The sequence below is a fragment of the Micropterus salmoides genome, unplaced genomic scaffold (genome assembly GCF_014851395.1).
Source record: "Micropterus salmoides isolate LMB-PRFRI ecotype aquatic unplaced genomic scaffold, ASM1485139v1 Ms_hic_scaffold_1, whole genome shotgun sequence".
Taxonomy (NCBI): domain Eukaryota; kingdom Metazoa; phylum Chordata; class Actinopteri; order Centrarchiformes; family Centrarchidae; genus Micropterus; species Micropterus salmoides.
This window is the reverse complement of record NW_024040040.1, coordinates 17,500,488-17,522,059: the sequence shown is the minus strand read 5'-3', so window position 1 is coordinate 17,522,059 and position 21,572 is coordinate 17,500,488. Positions and strand designations below refer to the sequence as shown.

Sequence of the window (21,572 nt, the reverse complement as noted above, 5' to 3'; positions counted from 1 at the left end):
TACTACTATCTGATGGTGACAGAGGTAAAGAATTACACACCCAAATGCTTTCAAAACACCCCTGCTTCAAGTGCACCGAATTCAAAGTGCGTCTACAAATTAAAACACAGGCAGGCACAAATAGAATTTATTGTCATTTTAATAGCGTTATCTGTTAATAAGGCATTAACAGTAGTCTGCAAGCTAGGGCACGAAAACACACCTAAAAACACCAAATATGTTGAAGGCTTTTCATTTTTCAACACATACAGTACAAAACACTGACAACAGAGCAAATCTCAACAAAGTCACAATTAGTAAAGCCAAGTCACCGACACTCCAGCTGACATCTACTGAATATCTAAAGGAAAAAGGAGTCTTATCTTTACTTCTCCCAAGAATAATCTGCAGTTACATCCTACGCAGCAAGCTGGATTCTAGCATTTAATCCTTTTTTGATGGTTACAATATCAAATGTCACCGTCATCAAATTAACTAGAGACACATACACACAGAAAGATAATATATAGCTTACTCAGATGTTCTTTGTTCCTAAGTACTTTACAGTTTGTTTGTTGTTGTTTTTTTTTTTTGTTTGTTTGTTTCATGCCATGCTATATCTGGGCCATGTCAGGGAGCTCCAGCTCCAGCTCTCTGAGGTACTGGCTGCAGTTGGGGTCGCCCCTCACAGTGGGGGCTGACGGGATGGGTCGGCCGGTGTGAGGGTTGACGCACCAGCACTCGCCCCTCTGACCATGGAGAGACATCTTGCACTGAAATACAAAATGATGTGTTTTTGTTTGTTTCTGCATGCTTTTGTGTTATTTTAGATTATTTTGACAACCCTCAATTTGTATGCGTGAGACCCCCTATCTTTTCTATAAACACCGGTATTTAAATAAAATCTTTGAAATGTGATACTTTAAGAAATGTTTATATTTTTAATACTACATGAATGAATTTTCTATCATTATCAAATTCATTTTAGCTTGACGAATGTCTGAAAATATAGTGTACCATCTTTCCACCCTGTTTCCCAAAATGCCTGGAGTCACCTGTTTGAGGTTGTACTGCCCCCTCTTGTCACAATTAGGGATGTGCAGGGCGTACAGGTCTTCCAGGGGACCTCGGTTATCTCTGAAGGGCATCTTGGATATCCTCTCCAGGATCTGATCAAGATCCTGCTGACACTGAGTCTTCAAAACAGCAAAAACAACATTAGTCATGTTCACAGGCCCACATCGAAACATTTGGGTGTGTTAGAGTCAGTGGCAAATGGTTGAAAGGTGGTTGGCCTGTGGCATAAAATGTTCTGTACAAATGATTTTGATGACATTTTTTCAACTTCTGTGCACAAAAAATTAGTTTTTCCAATTGGAGTTTTTGTTTAAAAAATGTTTGCTTGTATATCTTATCTAAAAAAATCATAAATCTGGTTTCAAGTTCAGTAAAATCCATGCACACAACGGGGAACTATTCCAGGATGCACCAAGATATGTTTGAAAGGCAATCTGCACATTTTGGACTTGCTACATAAAATCTCATATAAAAGGCACACACACAGATTCACACACACCCACACAGTAAAGCTAAAGGGCTTTTTTTCTTGCCAATTACAAATAATAACTCTTGCCAGTGACCTCAGGTTTACCTCACAATTCGACTGAGCCAAATGCCTTGTTGAGACAGTCATACGTTTCTGGTGGAGCAATAACCTTTAAATGGTTTTTATGGCGGATGGAAAATACCATGATGCCGGTTAGAAATGCCCTTGAGTCCCAGCTGTGGGATACAGAGCGTGTCAGGTGTATTTAAGGTCAGTAAATATCTGCCTTTTGATTAAAGCACAGTGGTTGGTGGAAGTGTTGAATGGAAAAAAAATAATGGGGAACTATTTCATCTTTGCTATATTTCCTTCTCAGTCTACACTACTTTTACTCATGAAATGATCTTCAATAAAACACTTTTCATTGCAGCATCCAAACACTTACAGCTGCTGTACCAGAGGGAGGCGACACTGCACTCCTTTTTCTTCCCTCAGAAGTCTAGGAGCTGTTTCTATACACACTCATCATGGCTGAGGGAGATCAACAAAAGACCTGCACTATTTACACATTCTTATGTTCAGTCATAGTAGTTGTTGGCTGTATTATTTATGATTATTATGTCATGTATTGAAGAGCTTATTTTTCACAATACAACACACACACACACACACACACACACACACACACACACACACACACACACACTTTTTTGCATTTAATTTGTTGATTTTAACAATTCTGGGTTGCAACCTTTATGTGATACCAATACAATCTCACACCCATGTGGCTGAGAGTATCAACAATAATTCTACAAGCAGAGTCTTGTGATGATCCCATATGGTGCATTGTATCTGTGCTGATCCTGACCTTATTAAATCAACCAGGTATCAGACAGATCCAACCCATCAAATTAAACACTGTGTTAGTCAAGGTTTTAGGCTCTAAAGTCATAACAGTGTGACTTTCTAAAACTTCTACAATAGTAACATTGTTGGTGCATTTTTCACTTAAAGTCAAGAAGTGATTTGTAGTTAAAGTCACCTTGAGGTAACAAAGAAAAAAATTAAACTGAAGAAGAGAAAAGGGCCAGATATGTTGATCTATTTACATAGATCCCGGTTTTTAAAGTCTGAGACTGTGGGCCTCCACTGCGACAAAGCTTGCAAAAAGGCAGCCCCTCAACCTCCCTTTGTTTACTAGCTTAAAGCTAGAGTAGGCAACCTTGGAGAACTAGCAAGAGACAGCTAGATTTTGAAAGCATCCAACTAGGAAAAGACCTGCCTCCAAAGCCACTCCCTCCAAAATCAGATTTACATGTGCACTGAGTACCAATCATTTCATTTGGACGGAATGAATTGATTGACCATGCTCATTACAGTCGGTGATAGCCACAGGTACTGTATTTTATTTGATTTATTGTTTGATGTCAGGACGTAAAAAGAATTTCAATAAATATAACAAAAATTGATTTCAATATAAATGTATTACCCCAGCTTGAATTTTGCTCAATTCCTAGATGCCTATGGGTTCATGATTATGTTTTATGTTTTGATCCCATGGTAAAGTCCTAAAACAAGTACTAAAAATAAAGAGTCTTTATCTCTGTAAGTTATAATCAGGAATAATTGTACTAGAAAGTGACTGATATCTGGTTAAAGACTTTTAACAGCAAGTAAAAAGCTATTACAAGGAAATAATTATTTTGGAATGGAATAATTACAAGAAGCAAAAATGGACATGACACAAGACTCAAAGCGCGGCACAGAGTAATAAGTTAATCCATCAACAGGACTGCACGAGGGATAGAAAAAATGTGAATGTATTTCCCATTCAGTTTTTTTGTTACTATTATTTAATGTTGCAATTTTTTCAGCCAACAAAGATTCAGGGAAGAAAAAAGAGAGAAAGAAGAAAGTGCTCTGGACTGATACTTGGTATTGTTGCCAATTTATCAAATATGTCAATGAAGAATGATCTCTTTCTTACAAATACTGACAAATTGGATAAATTTCACAATGTTGAAATAGCAGTACCACAGGGTTTGATTTTTTTTCCCACACAGTACAGAAAATGGAAAGACTGTAACGATTTACAAAAACATTAGTGTCACACATGAAGAAAAAATGGTATGTGAAAGTTTAATCTTCATATATGATTCTGTCACATAAGACAGTCTTCTACATTTCTCAGGAACAAAAGCTAAATTCATGCCTTTCTTGACTTCAGGGCTTACATTTAATAATTTCAATAACTTTGCCCAACATTTCCAGAGCTTTCCTAAAGAACAGACACTCTGCTATGCCTCACCTGTTTGGGCCGTGGAGGTTTCACCTCTTCCACCTTGTTGGTCTTCATCTTGGTCTTCATCTCCTGTCTGTGCTGGCGTACAGCGCTCTCTTTGGGTCCCAGCCAGGTGGTCTCTTTACTGGGCTTCCGGATGCCCGGGATCTCACTTACCCCCTGCTCAGGCAGCGGCTCCACAGCCTCACCTGCAGACATAAAATCCATAAAATCAAAATTTACTGCAGAGTAGGAAATAAAGTGGGCAGGAAAAGACTTAAGTATCTTTCTCAAAAAGCAATTAAACAGTGACTTTTTAGGACGGTGTCTCTGTGCACTAAGCCACTCAGTTGCCCTCCTGCTGTCATTTTGGTAATGGATTGGGCTTTAAGAGGCTGGAAGTGGGGTGAAATACGCTGCAAATCGCACAGATCATTTGTCAGAGTGACGAAGTTAGTGGCCTACTCTGCTAAAAAGGTTTTTTGTTAATGGCAGAGGTGACGCTGACCCTGCTCTCTCAGCTCCTTGAGGAGAATAAAATAAGAACTTTCTCCTCTTTGATAGAGGAGAGATGTGCAAGATGGTTAATGTCCTAACAAATCTGTCTTTATTGCAAATGTTTAATGACCTTACTTATTGTTTCAGTGTCCTACATGTTAGGCATAAAATTGGTCTGGCAGCAAAATGATCTGTCTCTAATTAATTTTTTTGTATGTATTTTTTGGTCTTTGTGTATGTTTTATGCAATGCAATTAATCAACTTTTTCCATTTTATTTATCTACTTATTTATTTTTGTTGGGGAAAGGGTGACTTGGGGAATATGAGAAAGTGTGTATGGAAGGAAATATAAAACACAGTTATCTGAATTTTCCAACATCCATCCCAGTGTGTCCAATGATTGGCCCACTTTAAATTCAGGCAAATGGCAAATTTGTGGAAGGTCATCAGCTGACCTGGACCCTCCAAAATATAGAAGCTCAGCTCTTTCTTCAACTGGCTGTCACTCTTTCTTTTCATTTTGGCATATCTCAAGGCTTCCGCAGCAAACAGCTCACATCATTGCTTTGATTTCATTGCTGACATTGCTCATTTCCACTCTGCATTGTTTAAGTTCACATTTAAAAAAAGTATATTTCAGTTTTACTCATGTTCATAGTTTACATTTTCTCTAAAGATAATGTTGGGGGTGGTAAGCTCTGTGTAAGGGTCCAAGCCACTGTAGAAGTGCTCTGAAATGCATCAGCACAATCAATGAGTCACTACACTACAATCCTTTCCTTTCTCATAGAGCGAAGCAACCACATGCAGTACTGTTAACAAGCTTGTGGGCTGAGAGAAGTTGGCCACTGCTGAACTTCAGTCAGGTTTCCATGGTTGCTTTTTTTCCTTACTAGTGTGATTTGATTTCATGAGCAGATGTGAAAAGTGGTGATAAATGGACAAAATTATCAGACAATTAAAGTTTTTTTATAACTTGTATTTGGAAGACTACATGATGAATTCAGCATAATTTGAGTACTCCGCAGGTCAAAACTATGTTCAGTGTTATGGGGTGTCCATTCATCTAATACCTGAGTGGGTCCTACCGGTCTCAAGCTATCACCTGGTGCTTCATAATGATCTCAGAAAATGAGAATAATTGTGCATTGAGAAGTGCAGGGGAAGAATAAATGTTTTGGGTCTGTGAAGAACGCTAACATAAATGCCACTTGCTAGCTATCTTTGAACGCATTAACAGCCAAAAGACATTGAATATATACATATCACACTAAAAAGATAACCAGGGATTCAGATTTAGTTGTAGTTTTCACCAACAACTAAATGGCACTTGCTAGCTAGCTATTAATTAATTTAAAAGATGTTATAATGTGATTTCAGTATTAAGCAACCAAAAATGCACAATTTTTCTGTTTAAACCCTCTTCGTAGATTGAGTGTCCTGAGTGCCACCTGACTTTAAAACTGCAAGACCAGTATAAATGCCATCTCTGTACAACACTTAAAAAGAAGGCCAGTTGTCCATGGATTTTAATCTATGAGGATAACACTTAAAAAACAATAAATTCCAATTGAGTCAGGTAGCAAATGTCTCACTGCCCTTAACCAACAACAAATGCATTGCATGTACTGTTCCTGTCACTGAAACTATGTCAAATAGCAGAGACCATGTGGCCATCCAGTGAGTCCTCCAGGCGGATTTCATTGAGTTTGACCGTCTCCTCTCTCCTTGGAGTCTTGTTAAACATCAACCTAAAAAAAAACCCTCTCTTCAAACAGATGGAGCAAACAATGTGAGAGGCCATCAGGTCCAACCCAACATGTTGTTTCTGACAACAGAGCATACTTAGGGGTTGGGGGTTGATGCGGAGGGAGTGGAAGAGGAGCATCGTTCCAAACCAGCTGATATTAGATGAAAAAATGTTACATGATGCAAATTCCTCAGAGGGCAGCATGGTCACATCTCTTTTAAGAATAATATATAGTGAATATATATCTGCCAGAAAACGGCTCCTTTTCACAGAATTTTTGAAGAAAAGGATGTGTTTCACCTATGCAGGACTCCACCTGACACCTGAGGGAGAGAAGAGAAATAAGCACAGACAGTAGAGAAGGTCAAATAGTCGGGCCAGTAAGTGGATAGTTCACAGTTATGCAAGGGCCAAGCTGTAACGTGCAGACTTCTGGAAAAGCGTTTGTAGGTCAGAGAATGAAGGTGAGTGTGTGTTACTGGTGGTGTTGGTGGATTGGAGAGGTATTCTCTGTGCTCTGCAAGAGGTAAATTTGACATCCGGTTGTAGAATATGATTACAAAAGGCCTAAGAGAGAACGGGAGAAAGGAAATTCCAAACGAAGCAATAACAAGGTGCTGGCGCCTTTTGCCATCAGATAGATCTGGTGTTGTTGGACTTCAGTTCCCCCTATGACGCTCCACTGTGCTCTATCTGGCTGTTCTTTGAAGACTGAGTTTCTTGCAAAAAGGGGCAAAAGTCAACTGAAATCATGTGTGTGCTCACATGAGTGTGAGCACGCGCAGGTGGTGCAGATAAACGCACGACACACTCAGGAATATTGGTAGCTGGGATGCTTTTTTGTTTAGCTGTTTCATATACTACCCACAGTATTAAAGTGCAATGCCATCATTCCTGAGATGTTCACTCAAATACACAGTCTGGGCGCACACAGACACACAACGTACAATTTATAAGCAGCAAAAACAGTGATCTCCCTTTCAAATGTATACACACACACACACAAACACAGGGGGTCAGGACCCCACTTTTAGGGGGCACTAGGCCTCTGCAGTCCAAGCCGTTCCACAGCGGTGGGCTTGGGATCAGCAGTATCAACATAGCAGCAGGCCTACTGTCCAGTCTACTGCTTGAGTTAATCCTCACACAATGGTCCGAGAGGCTTCCTTTCTATATCTGATCCATGTCGAATTCCCAGATGGCACGTAGGCCAGAAGTGTCATGTCTGATTGTCCAAATTCTGGTCAACTAAGCAAATGGCAAACTTGGCCGGGTCGTGGAGAATGGAAAGGTTGAAAAGGGAAAGATACAAGCACACTGCAGCATTCTCTCTTTTTCTGTTAGATACAAACATACTCTTGCTTTATTGTCAGACAAACTCGTGGATGTGATGTCTTTTTTTATGATTGGCCAGTTTCGCCATGCAGTTTGGAGGGATGTTGACTGGCAAAGTTAGTGGATGTCAATGGAGCAAGAAGCAGCTTCTCTCAAAAGTAGAAAACACAACAAAAAAAGAAGAAAATACTAAGACTTTTCCTGCACATGAGCATTTGGGTATCCTTTTCGTTTAATAGGTCCCATAATTTCATATAATTTTATAGAGAGAAACCGATATGTAACTTAAATTACAGAAGTCTTTCAAGGAAAGTATTAGAGGGAATTATAGACCTGTAAAATAGTGTACCAATATTGGCAGCTTCAATGTATTGCACAAAATACACGTGACATGTGTCACTGACTTTCATTTGAAAAAAAATAACATTCATTCATGTATGATTTTCTCTTTGCGGTGCTGCTATGCAAGACAAAAACAACCAAAAACAGGAACTGTGTTTGAAATTTAAATGAAAGTCAGTGTCTGTTGATGCATGCGTGTGTACCCGTGTTGAAGATATTATATGATTTATATGATTTCATACTTTCATTTGCCAAAAGTGAAATCACAACTTCATGCATGTTACATTATGATGTGTAATTTCTTTTTGTTAATATATGAAATAAATATTTTTGATATTAAGCTGCTACTTGATTCCATAGACATACAGCAGCTTAGCTAAGCTAATCTAAGATCACCGGTCATTATACCTGTGCACAAGATATAAACTGCCCATAAACATATTGAAAAAGCAATAATCTGACTCTGGGTAAGTAGAACAATATTCACCAGAAACTGAACTATCCCTTTAAATGTTGGAATGTGAACATCTGTAAAATGTTATCTCTCAGTGTGGCTTTTAACGCACCTGAGGTGTGAAATAGGTCATGTGCCACTCAAGAAGTTAATGAAAGACGCTGTGAAGAGTAGCTGCCGACCATCGTCCATTACAAGGCCTAGTGGGACTGTTTTCCTAGAAACACAAACTCAGCAGAGTGCAGATATGTTTACCTTCCAGGGTTTCTGGCCCGCAACAGTCATCTAAAAGCAGAGATCGGACAGGCTCTGACACGTATGTACACACCGCAGCTCTACCTGCACCGCTGGGTGAACTCTGGGGCGATTGTACAGGACCTGAAGTAGGGCATGAACTGAGGCAAGCTGGAACACATCGAACTTTTAGAGCATGCCAGCTACCACTGACAATCATTCTCAACCGCTGTACAGATATGAGGGATGTGAGTGGACACAGAGTGGTTTAAAAACTCTTGGGTTATAGTCACTAATTCATAACAATGGTGACGTGTCGGTCGCTGGGTCAAAACCTTGTGCCTCAAAATGTCATGTTTTTGAAAGGTCAACTCAAACAAAACTTAAATTGTGGTTTCATAGGTTGTACCTAAAGACGATGAAAGCAACACCAAGAAAGACATGAGAATTAGATCTGGAATCAATTCCCACAGACCACTCCTTTTTGTCTTGGATTGATGAATGGATTTGGATCTTTTGTAACCTTGTCAACCTATCAGTAAACAGTGCTTGGGCCCGTTAAGTCAATTATTTAAAGCCAGAGGTATGTTTTACTGCACCATCAAAGAGCACTTAAACTCTCCACTAACACAATTATTATATGGATTACCATGGAATTTTCATGGTCCCCTAAAGACGAATCCTACTGACTTTGGTGATGGCCAAACTTATTCTCTAGCGCCACCGTGAGGATGACATTTTTGGTTTTTAGTGAAATATCTCAACAACTATTGAATGGATTGCTATGCCTATGCATAACTTTGGTGATGCCGAGTTTGCCTCTTCCCCTCCAACGTCACTGGCAAGTCAAAGTTTTCACTTTGACCACAAAAGTGGGTGTGAGAGCACGCAGTGTCTGAAGAAATTTTAGAGGACTGTTTGCCTCCACCCACACCTCCCTCACCTCCATTGTTAGGGTGAGGACAAGTGAGAAATGGATAAATTAGACCACGACCTTACACTGATGGAAATATAAAGAAAGGTTTGTAGATCAAAATCCCCATGGTATTGCTCTGCAACCTTCTATGACAAGCAAACAAAGTCAAGTGCATCCTGAAACTTTCCCTCTCCCCTCCGATGCCCGACGTCCCCTTCCCCTCCAGTGTCAGTAGCATTTCAGACAGTGTTTGCATTGTCTTAAATCACCTTTGACCAAAAAGGAGGGTGGGAAGTTATTCTGGATCTCAATAGGCACGAGGAGATTCTTGGCACTGGTACACGTGAAGTTGACGCCTGTGGGGTAGATGGCACTAATGCCCATGTTTTTGGAGGAGCCTGGGGTATGGGTGGGGTGGGGATTATCTCAGAGCTATTTCAGTCCTGCGGGCTCCGTCTGGATGCCCCCGCAGGTACACAGGAATGCCCCTTGTTAGCTAACAATGTTATTTCAGCGACCAGATGGTACAGGAGTTTTCCACTTTTCTTTCCACCTAATTTTTCCTCTCCATAACAACTTTTATAGCAGTATTGATACTAAAGGTTTTCCCTTCTCATTGTCAACATGTAAAACAGACTCTGGAGAGGTTTATGCTAAATTAACACAGGGACAAAAGGCTGTTTTGAAGAGTAAAAACCAACTAACAGTGTCTCATAATAAAGAATGGGCACCATTGCATTCAAATCACTTTTTGTTAATTCATGTGACAGTCAAGCAACAAACTATGAGCTCAGTCCGGGCTCTGTTCAAGTTGTTCCTTCTCAAGGTCATATATCGTATGATTCCAGTCAAAACAACTAAACGCCTATCCAATCTGATTAAAGGAACCTTTATTTGGGTCCAGGTTTCTGTGGGAACAGAATATCAAGTGATACTGTGCATAAACAGAGAGGGTAGGGGGAAATGTGTGGGTGTTAGTTTTGAATAGAGAGACATTTCAGCTCAAAATTAATGAAACATGGTCTATTTTTGTTATTAGAAAAATTCTGAATTTGAATGAAAAATATACTTTCAGAGATTGTATCTCCATTAAAGGGGCATTTCAGCGTCCATTAGTGGTACGGTTTTAAGATTGCAACCAGGCATGTGCTTGTGTGCGTGCTCGCTTGAACTCATGAGCAAGCATAATCCAAAACACAACCGCTTTCATACAGAAATCCTGCAATAAACGCAGAAACACCTGCATGCCGGCTATGGCTTTTCACACAGACATGTTCAGGCTCTGTTACTTCAACGTTCCTGTCTCAGAGGCAGCTCAGTACCGGCGCCGTACCTTTCATTCAGCCACCGGTGTATTGGCATAGTACTCCAGAAAAAAGTGACAGCAGCTATAGAGAGACAGGGAGACAGCTTCACACAACATGGTGGAAACTCAGGTAAATCCCACTGCAACGTTACAGTAATATTTTTATCATCTTGATGTTGAACTAATCCATGCTCGTTACATGATAACGGTACAGTGACTGCATTTAGCCGACATGCTACAGCATTAGCTCGCCTGTTGCTTTCAGTAACTAACTTTACTATCTGTGTATCTTTCACTGGAGGCTCAGCAATGTCAGCAGAGATAAATGTATTGGATGATAATGAAACGGTTAGAGCTGGACTGATTATAACGAGATTGTGTCACACTTTATAACAGTTAGACTGCAGTAAGTTAAATTACTGTAGTGTTAGTGGATGGCTCTTCCTCTGGGTTGTATGTCATGTGGGTCATGTTAGTTACAGCGAGTAAGAGGTGGAGAAGCTCTGTACCTGAGTATCGGTAAAAGGTAATAAAATCTAAATTGAATGTTGTGAAGCAAACAGCGGCAGGTCCGAGCTAATGTAGCGTTAGCTGGCTCCTCGTGGCTGCATCACTATAGGATATTAAACAAATCGCTCCCCATTTGCTTTTTTCATTACATCATTTCTTGCAGGCTTTGACACTTTGACATAATACCAGCGGTACACAGGAAAGTAACATGGTCGGTTAGTTGGTGAAGTAATATGGAAAGCGATACAACTTTGCACCGGATAACATTAGCAACTGCTCGGCGTTAGCCGGCGTGCTAACGTGACTTTCTCTGTGTTTCTCCAGCTTTACTAATGCTCACTTTGTTTTTACTCGACATCATCTGAACCTGTTTGGTCTGATGGGCTTCAGCACATAAACCTCTATTGCTGTTTTGTATCCTTACGTGGAGCCTGTGTTTTACTGTGAGCCAGTTGTTTTATGGTGTTAGCGGACTACATGTCGTTAGCTGCGGTGTTGTCGCTGTAGTATGAGAGCCTCGGGAGTGCGCACAGAGCTGAATCCAACCCGGTGTCCTCACATTAAAAGCAGAATAGTGGCTGATGCAAGCAACGTAGAAAACAGGCGTGTGCTTCATTTCTGAGTGAGTTTTGAGCCATATACATACCCATTGCCCTTCATTTGGTCTATTTTAACACATCTGGATGGCTTTAGTATAAAGCTTAAGAGTTAAGTATTGTCTATATTCATCTATTTTAACAAAAGCACATTATTTGAGATACTTATGGCACAGAAAGTTGAATTCAAGTGGCAGCATTGCAAAATAATTTTTTTTTCAGGTAATAAGAATAAAAGCACATGTATTTCGTCAATTCTCAGTGTAGTTGCCTGCAGTGGAACACATGCAGCCAATCACTTGTGCGGCACACACAAACACACAGATCAGAGATGCTAAGAAGGCACGAGGGGGAAAAAATCAGAGTGCACAGGGTTTGGTTTTGGTGCAGTTTCATCTTTTTATGTTAATAAAAATCAATTCAGATGTTCAGCTGAAACTAGCGGAGCCACATGTCTGCGTGGTCCCATGCAACATTTTAAGCTGCGGCACCACAGGAACATCACGGGCTATTTGCTTTATTATGAGTATGCATAAGTAGATGTTTAGACCAGTGGGGTCCGGGGGCTCCAGGGTTCCCAGCAAAAAGGGGAATAATTATTTATTTTCACTATACACAATGAAAAAACATATGACTATTTTGGTCACGGGTTGCATACACTTTATGCAATAAAACATATAAAAGAAAATATCCTATCAGATGGGAGACCCTGGGATAAAATCTTATCAAATGGGGGTCCCTAGTCTAATTTGTGTCAGTAAAAAGTTTGAGAACCACTTGTTTAGACCATAATATCAGCGATGTAACCATCAAGGTACTGCATTCAGAGATCCTTAAAATATTATACAAAACAGGAATGCAATAATCTTATAATTAGAGCTGCAACGATTAGCTGATTAATCGATTGGTCGTGGTTGTTTTTGCCATCATTCATGCAAAAATGCCCAAAATGTGCTGCTCCCAGCGAATTAGATATAACGATTCAATACTTTTCTTTGTCACACATTATTGGAAACTGAATAGCTTTTTTTTAGACTGTTAGTTGAGCAAAACATGACACTTGACCGTTAACTTTGACTTAAAGATAGCAAGCATTTTTCAGTATTTTCAGACATTTTGTAGACAAAATGAGGAATCAAGAAAATAAACTTTCAGTTTTACTCTCGATATAGCAAATTTAAGTTTGAGTCTATCATAAGTGAATTTTCAGTGTGGCCCAAACCTAATTAACTTCCTGTTGAGCTGAAACAAGACATTACTGCCTTTTGAAACTCCTCTGTGCACTCTGGGGATCTCATTTCTAAGAGATTTAAGAAGCAATATCTTTTTCTTACTTACTGAATTACTAAGTTGCTTTGATAATCTAGAAGAGTGAACAAAAATTGCCTGTAGTCTAGATCAGAAAAGAAAATAAGCCAGTGTAGTGGCAGTACATTTCATCCAATCAGTTTAATTAAAAACAAACAAAAACCTAAATGACTTCATTGCTCCATTTTTTCAAGCATCACTGTAGGCGTTATTTTACTTTCATATGTGGTGCTATGTTTCGTAGCATTTTTACAAGAAAGCAACTGCAATATCAATATTTCATTATGTAGCATTACATCATGAGCCTGATCAAATGTTTTGGGATGAATGTAAATTTGTATCCTCCACATGTTTTCCTAGGGTCTTCTCTCTTATATGACCGTTCTAGGATCGAAAGAATATTGGCTCTGACCTTTGGACCTCTTTGCTGTTAGCTGTTTGTAGTGCTAATCCGAGAGTTTACAGGGATTCTACTGCTGCTGTCATTACAAGTTGCAATGGATAAGACCATCAGATCAATTCTTCAAAAGCACTGTGTGTGCTGTAAAACCTCTATGAATGTCAACTCTAACAAGATGAAGTTGTCTTTTTTTTAGGGTTATATGTTAAATCAGGAACTGAAGTTTTTGGAAATCTTTTAGTCAGTTTTACTGATTTATTCAGCTTTTTTATGCTGGCCTTGTAATCACATTTTACCTATGACCACTAAATCATAGAAAATGATACTGCTTTGAAATGTAACATAATCTTATTACAGTGTATTGTGTCTAGTGATGAGGTTTAGGATGTTTTATTTCTTTCTGTGCCATTTAATTGGAGTAAAATAAGCAAGAAAAGCAGGATGCCAGGATGTTGCAGCTTATAAACATCCAAATAAAACAGCTGCAATATGTCATCCTTTGATTCTTTGCCCAGGGTGTCAAATAAACTCAAGAGTTGCCACTCCCCCTTGCTCAACTTAATACAACCACTGAATTATTGTATTATAATCAGCCTTTTTTCTGTCATATACAGATGAATTCCTGGAACATGGAAGATGCAGTGGATAGTAGCCAGAATGTTAAAGTTTGCTCTCGATCTTCCAAACAGCCCCTGTGAGTTGATTTCTATCAGGGATTTCATTACTTCCTCTTTTTTTAGCTGTGTATCTGCGAAGAATTTATGACAGGAAATCAAGTCTGTGTAGTCTCAAACTGGGCCAAATGAAACACATGAGACTGACAGTAACCATCTGCAACACCAACAACAATATTATTAAGATATATTACAAAAATCGACTGGCACAAACAGAGCAGAGGTGGATGGCGGCGTGTGCAAGCTTATATTTTTCTTTCCTTTCTTTTGACCCTGAGGAAGGTGCACACTTGATTTAGACCACTCACTGTAATACTCTATACCTCTTTCTTTGGTCAGAATCACCCTTCCATCTGCAGTAGTGAGGCTTTAATCCAAAACAACTCAGAATTCAGCCTTTAGAGACAGTTTCTAAGCTTTTATGTTGTTTTTTGGACACATCTAACTAAATCTCTTTCAACCTACAAGACGAAGCACAGCCTGACCCAAACCTGAGGGGGGAAAAAAAAGTGACATCGAACAAATTGCCTTCTTGCAAGCAAGCCTTTACATGATACGTCCATGTATTTTGTTCTCTTGATTTGCTCTTATGTAACTATGTAATTCATGGCTTTTTTATTACTTGACTATTATTGTGTGAAGAGGGCTACAGAAATAAACACTGCTGTGTCCTGTTAAGGTTCCATAAATGTGGACTTAAGTCATTCTGACGGCTGATTATTAAATCACAAATGTGTCGTGAGGCTTTTTTGACCTTTTGTCAGTGTGCTGAAGAGTCCTTTTAGGGAACAGGGTTACTCTGAATGCCGTCTCCGGTAGTTTCTCTACGTTCCAGGAGTTCAGTGCCAAAATAAACACGTGTCAGTCTGGAGGTAAACTCTGACAAAGCACGGATTTGGAAATGAGTAGAAATCACACCCCAGCAGGCTCCACTGGACACTCATTGACTGTATGTGTTTGCAGCTTCAAAATCAGCCAATTATTAAGGTGTTTACTTTCCTTCCTCACTGTGACCTGTCCTTGTTTAAACACAAACCACATGAGCCCTGCTGTCTCCAACCCGCACGAAGATTCATTGTGATACTCCTGAACATATATCCAGCTCATTTTCCAGGTAGACGCTCCAGTTGTCAATAACAGTTTATTGTTACTCCTGGTCAAAGCCCAAAGTCCACTTTTCCAATCAATGCAACATTCCTCCTGCTGTCTCTCACTGTTTCTTTCTCTCCACTCCCCTGTGGAAATGTCAACATCAATACTATGATGTTTTCTGTGTCCATCCCACTGAGTACAACTTCTGGGAATTTTTGCAGGCCACTACCTTGTTCTCTGTTACAGTGTTTAAAAGGCAAATCTTTTCGGGAGGGATATTGGGAAAGGCTGGAGGGCCAGCTGTTTGGAGCATAGCTGAGGTTAACTTGGGTAGAGTGACTGTTCCTTTTGTTTCTCTCTCCCCATGCACACCAGGATGATTCACAACACTTTAAACAGGTCTATGCAACACAGACTTTAACGGGAGTGTAAGAATACCTCCTGCAACAATCATAAATTAGGTCATTACTGCAGCATAAGTTTAGAAATTGCACACCTTGAATGCAGAATAAAGGGCATGAGCACTATAGGCCCCCTAATGCACCATTACAGATCTAATAAAGTGCTGATAGTACAAACGTCCAGATTATTTCAAGTCTGTAGGCAAAGGGCTTAAATGGAGTTCTGAAAGGCCATATAATTATCCAATAAATGTTAAAAGGATGTACTACAGACATCAAAGCAAAACTATAGGCCTATGTAATATCATAAAAATGTTTTAGGAATATCATCCACTAACGTGCAAAATGGTGCCTACAACTTCATTATTGAGTAACAGTCCCTATTTGACACAGCTTTGGGCTCAGCCTTCATGACAATGCAATATTTCTACACTATTCCTCATGCTGCAGTCTAGACAGTGTCATTAAAAATTGATAGAAGAAAACCAGGTTTCCAGTAAACGGACTGACCGCTGGTTTGCTCCCGGTGCTCCTGGCTGTAAGTGGTCGTTTCGGTGTCCACTTTGCGCCGGCACTGTCCCTGACCCTGCACCAGTTGCTCCAGGGGAAGCTCCGAGTCGGGCGTCGGGTAGCATCGCAGACCGGTGGAGCACCTCGGGGTGTACACGCCGCACATCTCGCTCTCTTGCCGGGCGCACACGGGGCAGCATCCGCAGCCCGGTTCGCGCACTATCTCTGCGCAAGCCTCGGTGAGCTTTGGGCACAGCGCCTGGCGCTCCGCGGTGCAGCCCGGGCAGCGGAACACCATCTCGGCCAGGGAGGCACCGGCGAGAGACGCGGAGAGGATTAGCAAGCTGCAGCCCGCGTACGACAGCATTGTTATAGGCATGAGGTTTTTGGTCATTATCATGGGGCGATGGAAGGCAATCCCAAGTGAAAAAAAGGGGAAGAAATGTGCATGCGAACAGGTGAAGCCGGGGGCTGGGAGGTCTGCTGGGTCCTACAAATTCCCAGGTTTGCTCTTGGGGCCACATGTTGGTGTTAATTCAAAAATTCGTAAGACAGGAGATTTAGTTCAAATGTCATTTTTTACATCTGCTGAAATATTTGCAGCAAATTACACAAATAATTCGAGTGAAGACTTATTTGTGCCCCGTTCCTTATTTTATCCTTAAATTGGCTTACTTAGCCCAGAATGGAAATAATGGTCTTAAAGGTTGAAGTAAACTGGCTAAATTAAAAGCTTGTGAAGTTCTGAGAGTAGGTACAATAGTCTGATTGGATGATATTACAAACCCCTCTAGTTGGCCAAGCTGTTAGCTTTTCACTTTCTGAACCTGCCTATAGGGATAAATTGAAAGAAAAATCCCCCTTTCCACAAATCACCATGTAGGTCTAATGCTTCCTCTAAAGGGACAGTCTCACAATGTATCACCTTGGACTAACAACTTCATGCTTGTCCTCAGTGTTGTCCCCCAAAATGTGGTTAGTACAAATAGTTTTTGGGTTTGGGCCTTGTCAAACTGCATGTTTGGGTTCAGTGAAATGATTTGATCTTCAGCAGAATTTCATACTTTAGCGTTTTTGTCAAGATATTAATTGAAACACAGTGCACAGCACCACAAACAGTTTCAGCATCATCATAGGAGCCCACAAAGGGATATGAAAGTGTCACCGTCACCATCTTTTAATGACCTGTTCTGGTACTCTCTAGCTGACTCTGACCCCTGACCTCTTTGTGGCGATATCAAGGGGAAAAGAACTTTCTAGAGGTAATTATAAATAACTTTGCTCACCTGATTGTAAAAGACAATTTCTAAAATGAGGAGTACATGCGAAACTTGAACTTGTGCTCCAGCATCAAAAACAAGGCAGTGAATTATAGCTCCGTGGCTGGTAGACTCTGCATTACTATACATACTTTAGCATGTTTGTTTCAATCAGCACAGGATGACCCGACTCCCAGAATGCATAAATAAATAAACAAACAAACAAAAGGACTATGTGCAGAGCATTCCTTACATGGAAAGACCTCCCCACCGTGGCACACATGTCCATTGACACTCAATTAAAACTCGCCAGCTGCTACCAACTTATATACCTGTGTACAGTAATGCTACTGTGCACATATACAGCAATGTTTCCTATCGATCGGTGAGGCCAAGCCTTGAGGTGTCTTGCTTTCCCACCGAACAAGCTCCTATTAACCCTGTCCAGTGCGGTAGACTAATCGGTGTTTATCCAAGGGCCCAGAAATAGAAGTGGCATGTGTAACCTTACTCCGCAGATATAAATGCAGATTATTTTGTTTTGTGGGTGCCCCTTGATTTAATACTATTTGGTCCTATTCACGGCCGGCATCCTAGCTCACCTTGGGGGCGTGGGAGGGAGAAAGGGCACATTTGAAGCTGTCTTGTATCTCAGGGGTGTGAGTCAGGAGGATGCCCAGAGGGCTGTTTGCACATAGAACCTCATATGTCATTTTATGAAACCATGGATGGAAAAGCTGCGGGATGGCCACTAGCTAATAGGCCTAACAGGCCACAGTATCTGCCCATGTGTGCAAAGTAATCCCCACCAAGGTCAGTTACTTGAATTCCTCCCCATGGAACTGTTAAGCAAACACAAACTCTGGATAAACTCCACATTGATAGAGGAAGGTATGGGATCACTGATGGGCTGAAGACACATACAGTACATGCGCCTCTGCAAGTATACAGAGAGAGGTTTGTATGCGAGAGGTCATCTTCTTAATTACAGAACAGTAAGTCCCCAAAACTCTGCCCAGTCTTTTAGCCATATCACAGCACTTTATTTTATCCCCGATTAAGCATTTATAAGCAGTGTATAAACACACAATTAATGCTTTATTATACACTAAAATGTGGAAGTAAGTAAAAAAAAAAAGACATTTTAAGTGTTTATTCATGTATTTGTAAACATAATGAAGGACTGTGAAGGACCTACCACACTTTAATGTGTGTATAAACAGTTAATGAATTTTTAATAACTCAGTATAACATCGCTGTAATTATATAGGCTATAATGACATTGCATTACACACATGAACCAAGCATTTATAAAACATTTATTCAAATAATTTCCCAGGGTGGTTTAAAACTGTTTATAAATGTGTTCAAAACTCACAAAGACACATCTCTCTATATCAATTAGATATGTTATCAAGCATTCATTATCTATTTATATCCCACTTATGGATGCCTCATATGATGAGTTAAAGTTGATGACAAATACATTAATGAACACTTAAAATATCCTGTTCACAACTATAGTGGGTTATAAACCATCTATTAGATGGTCATATGCTGATTATAAATTCTAGGGGTTGTTGAGATAAAGTGATGCCAATTACAACTCATATAGCCTATAGCATAAATGTGTTATATAAATTAATGATGTAATTCACACAGACTGACGTGGACTGGCAATTTTAGGAGGTGTGTCTCTTGAGTGAGAGGTAAACTTTTGCTAACACTAAATGACTATTAACCAGTTACCAAAGACACAACTGGAAACATGACTTATTCCACTAGATATTCTGCCTCAGTCCACAATAACCAGAATGTGTCAAATATCTCAGTCCTGATCGATCCAGTGATGACATAAACCACAAATTAGGCAAAATAATGTATGTAACACTGCACTTCATCCAGTCTAATTTTCAGTTCAATTCAATTCAATTTACTATTTGTCACAAGTGGGCATTTTGTGTTGCAGCAAGCCTAAAAACACATAGAAACATAAGAAACACTCGATATAGCATAGAAACATACAGCGGTTGGCCTGAACATGTGCACAGGATGGCTCACACCAATACACAGTGAGTTAGCTCATCTGAAGCAGGCTATAAGTGTCCATTGTAGCCACACAGCGCCCATAAATAGTATAAAACACATTGACTATTATTATTTTGAGCTGCTAAGCCTTGCAGCAGGCCTTCTGGGGGTCTGACTGCAACAATGGCAGCAGCCTGTTTAAAAGTAAGAAGTTTCAAAGACTGTAGTGTCTTTAAAACTCAGTTTATCTTGCGTCATAGGCTTAATACTTTCACAACTGTCTCTAAATCCAAAATGCATATTCCTAAAGCAAACAAAACAAAGTATCGTATTACTGCAATTTTGGCTCTATCCCGTGTTCTTATCAACTAAAAGAGGTCCCTAAAGACATCCTCGTGTTCATTTGTCAGACTTTGATAATGAATGAGCGCACTGTTTAGTGTTTGGCTTTGATTACGCTTAATTAAGGCTCCCTTTGCTTGGACTACTGATGAGATAAGTAGAGGCAACGAGGAGGGGGATTGGAAAAGTAATTTATCATCTGATTAGAGACCCTGTATAAAATGAAGTTATACAGGCCACACTAACAACAACTAACAGTTTTTGTTTGAATGCATTACTGCATGAGTTCATATGGGTAAGAAAACTGTCATTCATGCATGCACAGTTAACCAACTGGTGTGCAGCATCTCATTCGAATGGAAATGTTTACCAAATTACAGTACATAAATCCTTACATGGAAATGTTCGCATCACAAGCCCCAAACGGAAAAATGTGTGTTTTTTTGTATGCGAGTTCTTGGTGAGTTTGTGTGCCCAAATGTGAGTGTGTTTGTTTGCTGCCTAGCAACAAGTGATGCATGGGCAAATTAGGAAAGTTCTTGCTTTATTTGGTCGTGCAAATCTTTGGGAAGTATCTGTTATGGAGCCACAACGTTACGTATTCCCCAGTGAAACAAAATGAAGACCTGTTAAAAACCGCTCTCGTAATATTGTTGAGTTAGGTTTAACAGTTTTAGAGTCCAGTTGAATTTCGCAGCATGGCTATATGCTGAAGTCAGCATAATACACTATTCTGACATTACTGTTTTTCCTGTAACAAATTTGATACCTTCACAGCAATAGCTTCTAGGTGTTTCATGAAATAAGAAGTTTTACAAACATGTTTGCTATTTTGCATAATATGTGTTTTTCTAAGTGCAGCACATATTGAAATCAGACTTTCAGATTAAGCTGTTTTATCTAGAAATCAGTACACTTTGTGCAGCCATGCAAAGTAAGTATAAATAACACTCACATTGCTTGGCCAGCCAGCCAACCGTTTACCCAGCTCCGTTTTTTAGTGGTGCCATGACTCGGATATGGTTTGACCAACATGTCCCAACCATGGTGCCAACAGGCAGATGTGGTCTGGTAGATTTGGCAGCTGGCATTTATTAAAACCTCTGCCACCAAGAAGCCTGTGCCTTACTGCTTGTGTGTTAAAAGCTGGGAAGCACAAAAGGTATAGTATTGACCTCTGTTGAATCCATACATTCAAGATTTGAAAAATGTTTCTGGCTTTAGGGTTGAAACATATGTAGACCAAATGTTTGCTTAAGGCTGCAAAAAGAACAAAACACTATCATGATAACCACCCATGCAAGGTGCTCGTTCTTCTAAGGTATGAATGATGGAATGGATTCAGTGTTTTTGCTGGTCGTTGTGAGGACTCAATTTGACGTTTTCATTTGCACTCATGTTGCCATGTGTATGTGCTGTGAAGTCTGGGATCCTTGATAGAGTGCGCCACCCAGTGGCCACCTGCAGTAATTAATTAAGAGTAATTCCCTTAACCCACAATGACAAAGCAGCACAGGCATGTCCTAATTTAGTGTGATTTTGAGATTAAGCTAATGTTAAAGGTTGGAATTTCGTTTTGATATTTATATATATATATATATATTCATACGTTTGTAACATAAGATAGCATTTGTTGAGTCTATGGTCAGGAGAGAGAAAACACTGACGAAAAGGCATTTTTCTCAGTTTGCTTCAGCTTGTGGCGGTTTCTTCTTTTTGTGTATTTTAATCAGAAGACATGAAACTGTAATTATAGGCAACACTTTTAAAAAACATTTTAAATATATGTAATGTGGTCCTTTATTGGACA

The 21,572-nt window shown here is 39.9% G+C and overlaps 1 protein-coding gene across 1 annotated transcript; it reads right to left on the bottom strand.

Moving 5' to 3' along the window:
• Nucleotides 1-121: 121 nt before the first annotated feature.
• Nucleotides 122-16,566, bottom strand: igfbp2a (insulin-like growth factor binding protein 2a). The gene is made up of 4 exons (XM_038721169.1): nt 16,134-16,566; nt 3,834-4,015; nt 1,035-1,175; nt 122-752 (listed from the first exon to the last, which is right to left on the bottom strand). The coding sequence occupies exons 1-4, from the start codon at nt 16,531-16,533 to the stop codon at nt 594-596; spliced, it is 882 nt and encodes a 293-aa protein (XP_038577097.1). The 5' UTR covers nt 16,534-16,566; the 3' UTR covers nt 122-593.
• Nucleotides 16,567-21,572: the final 5,006 nt, after the last annotated feature.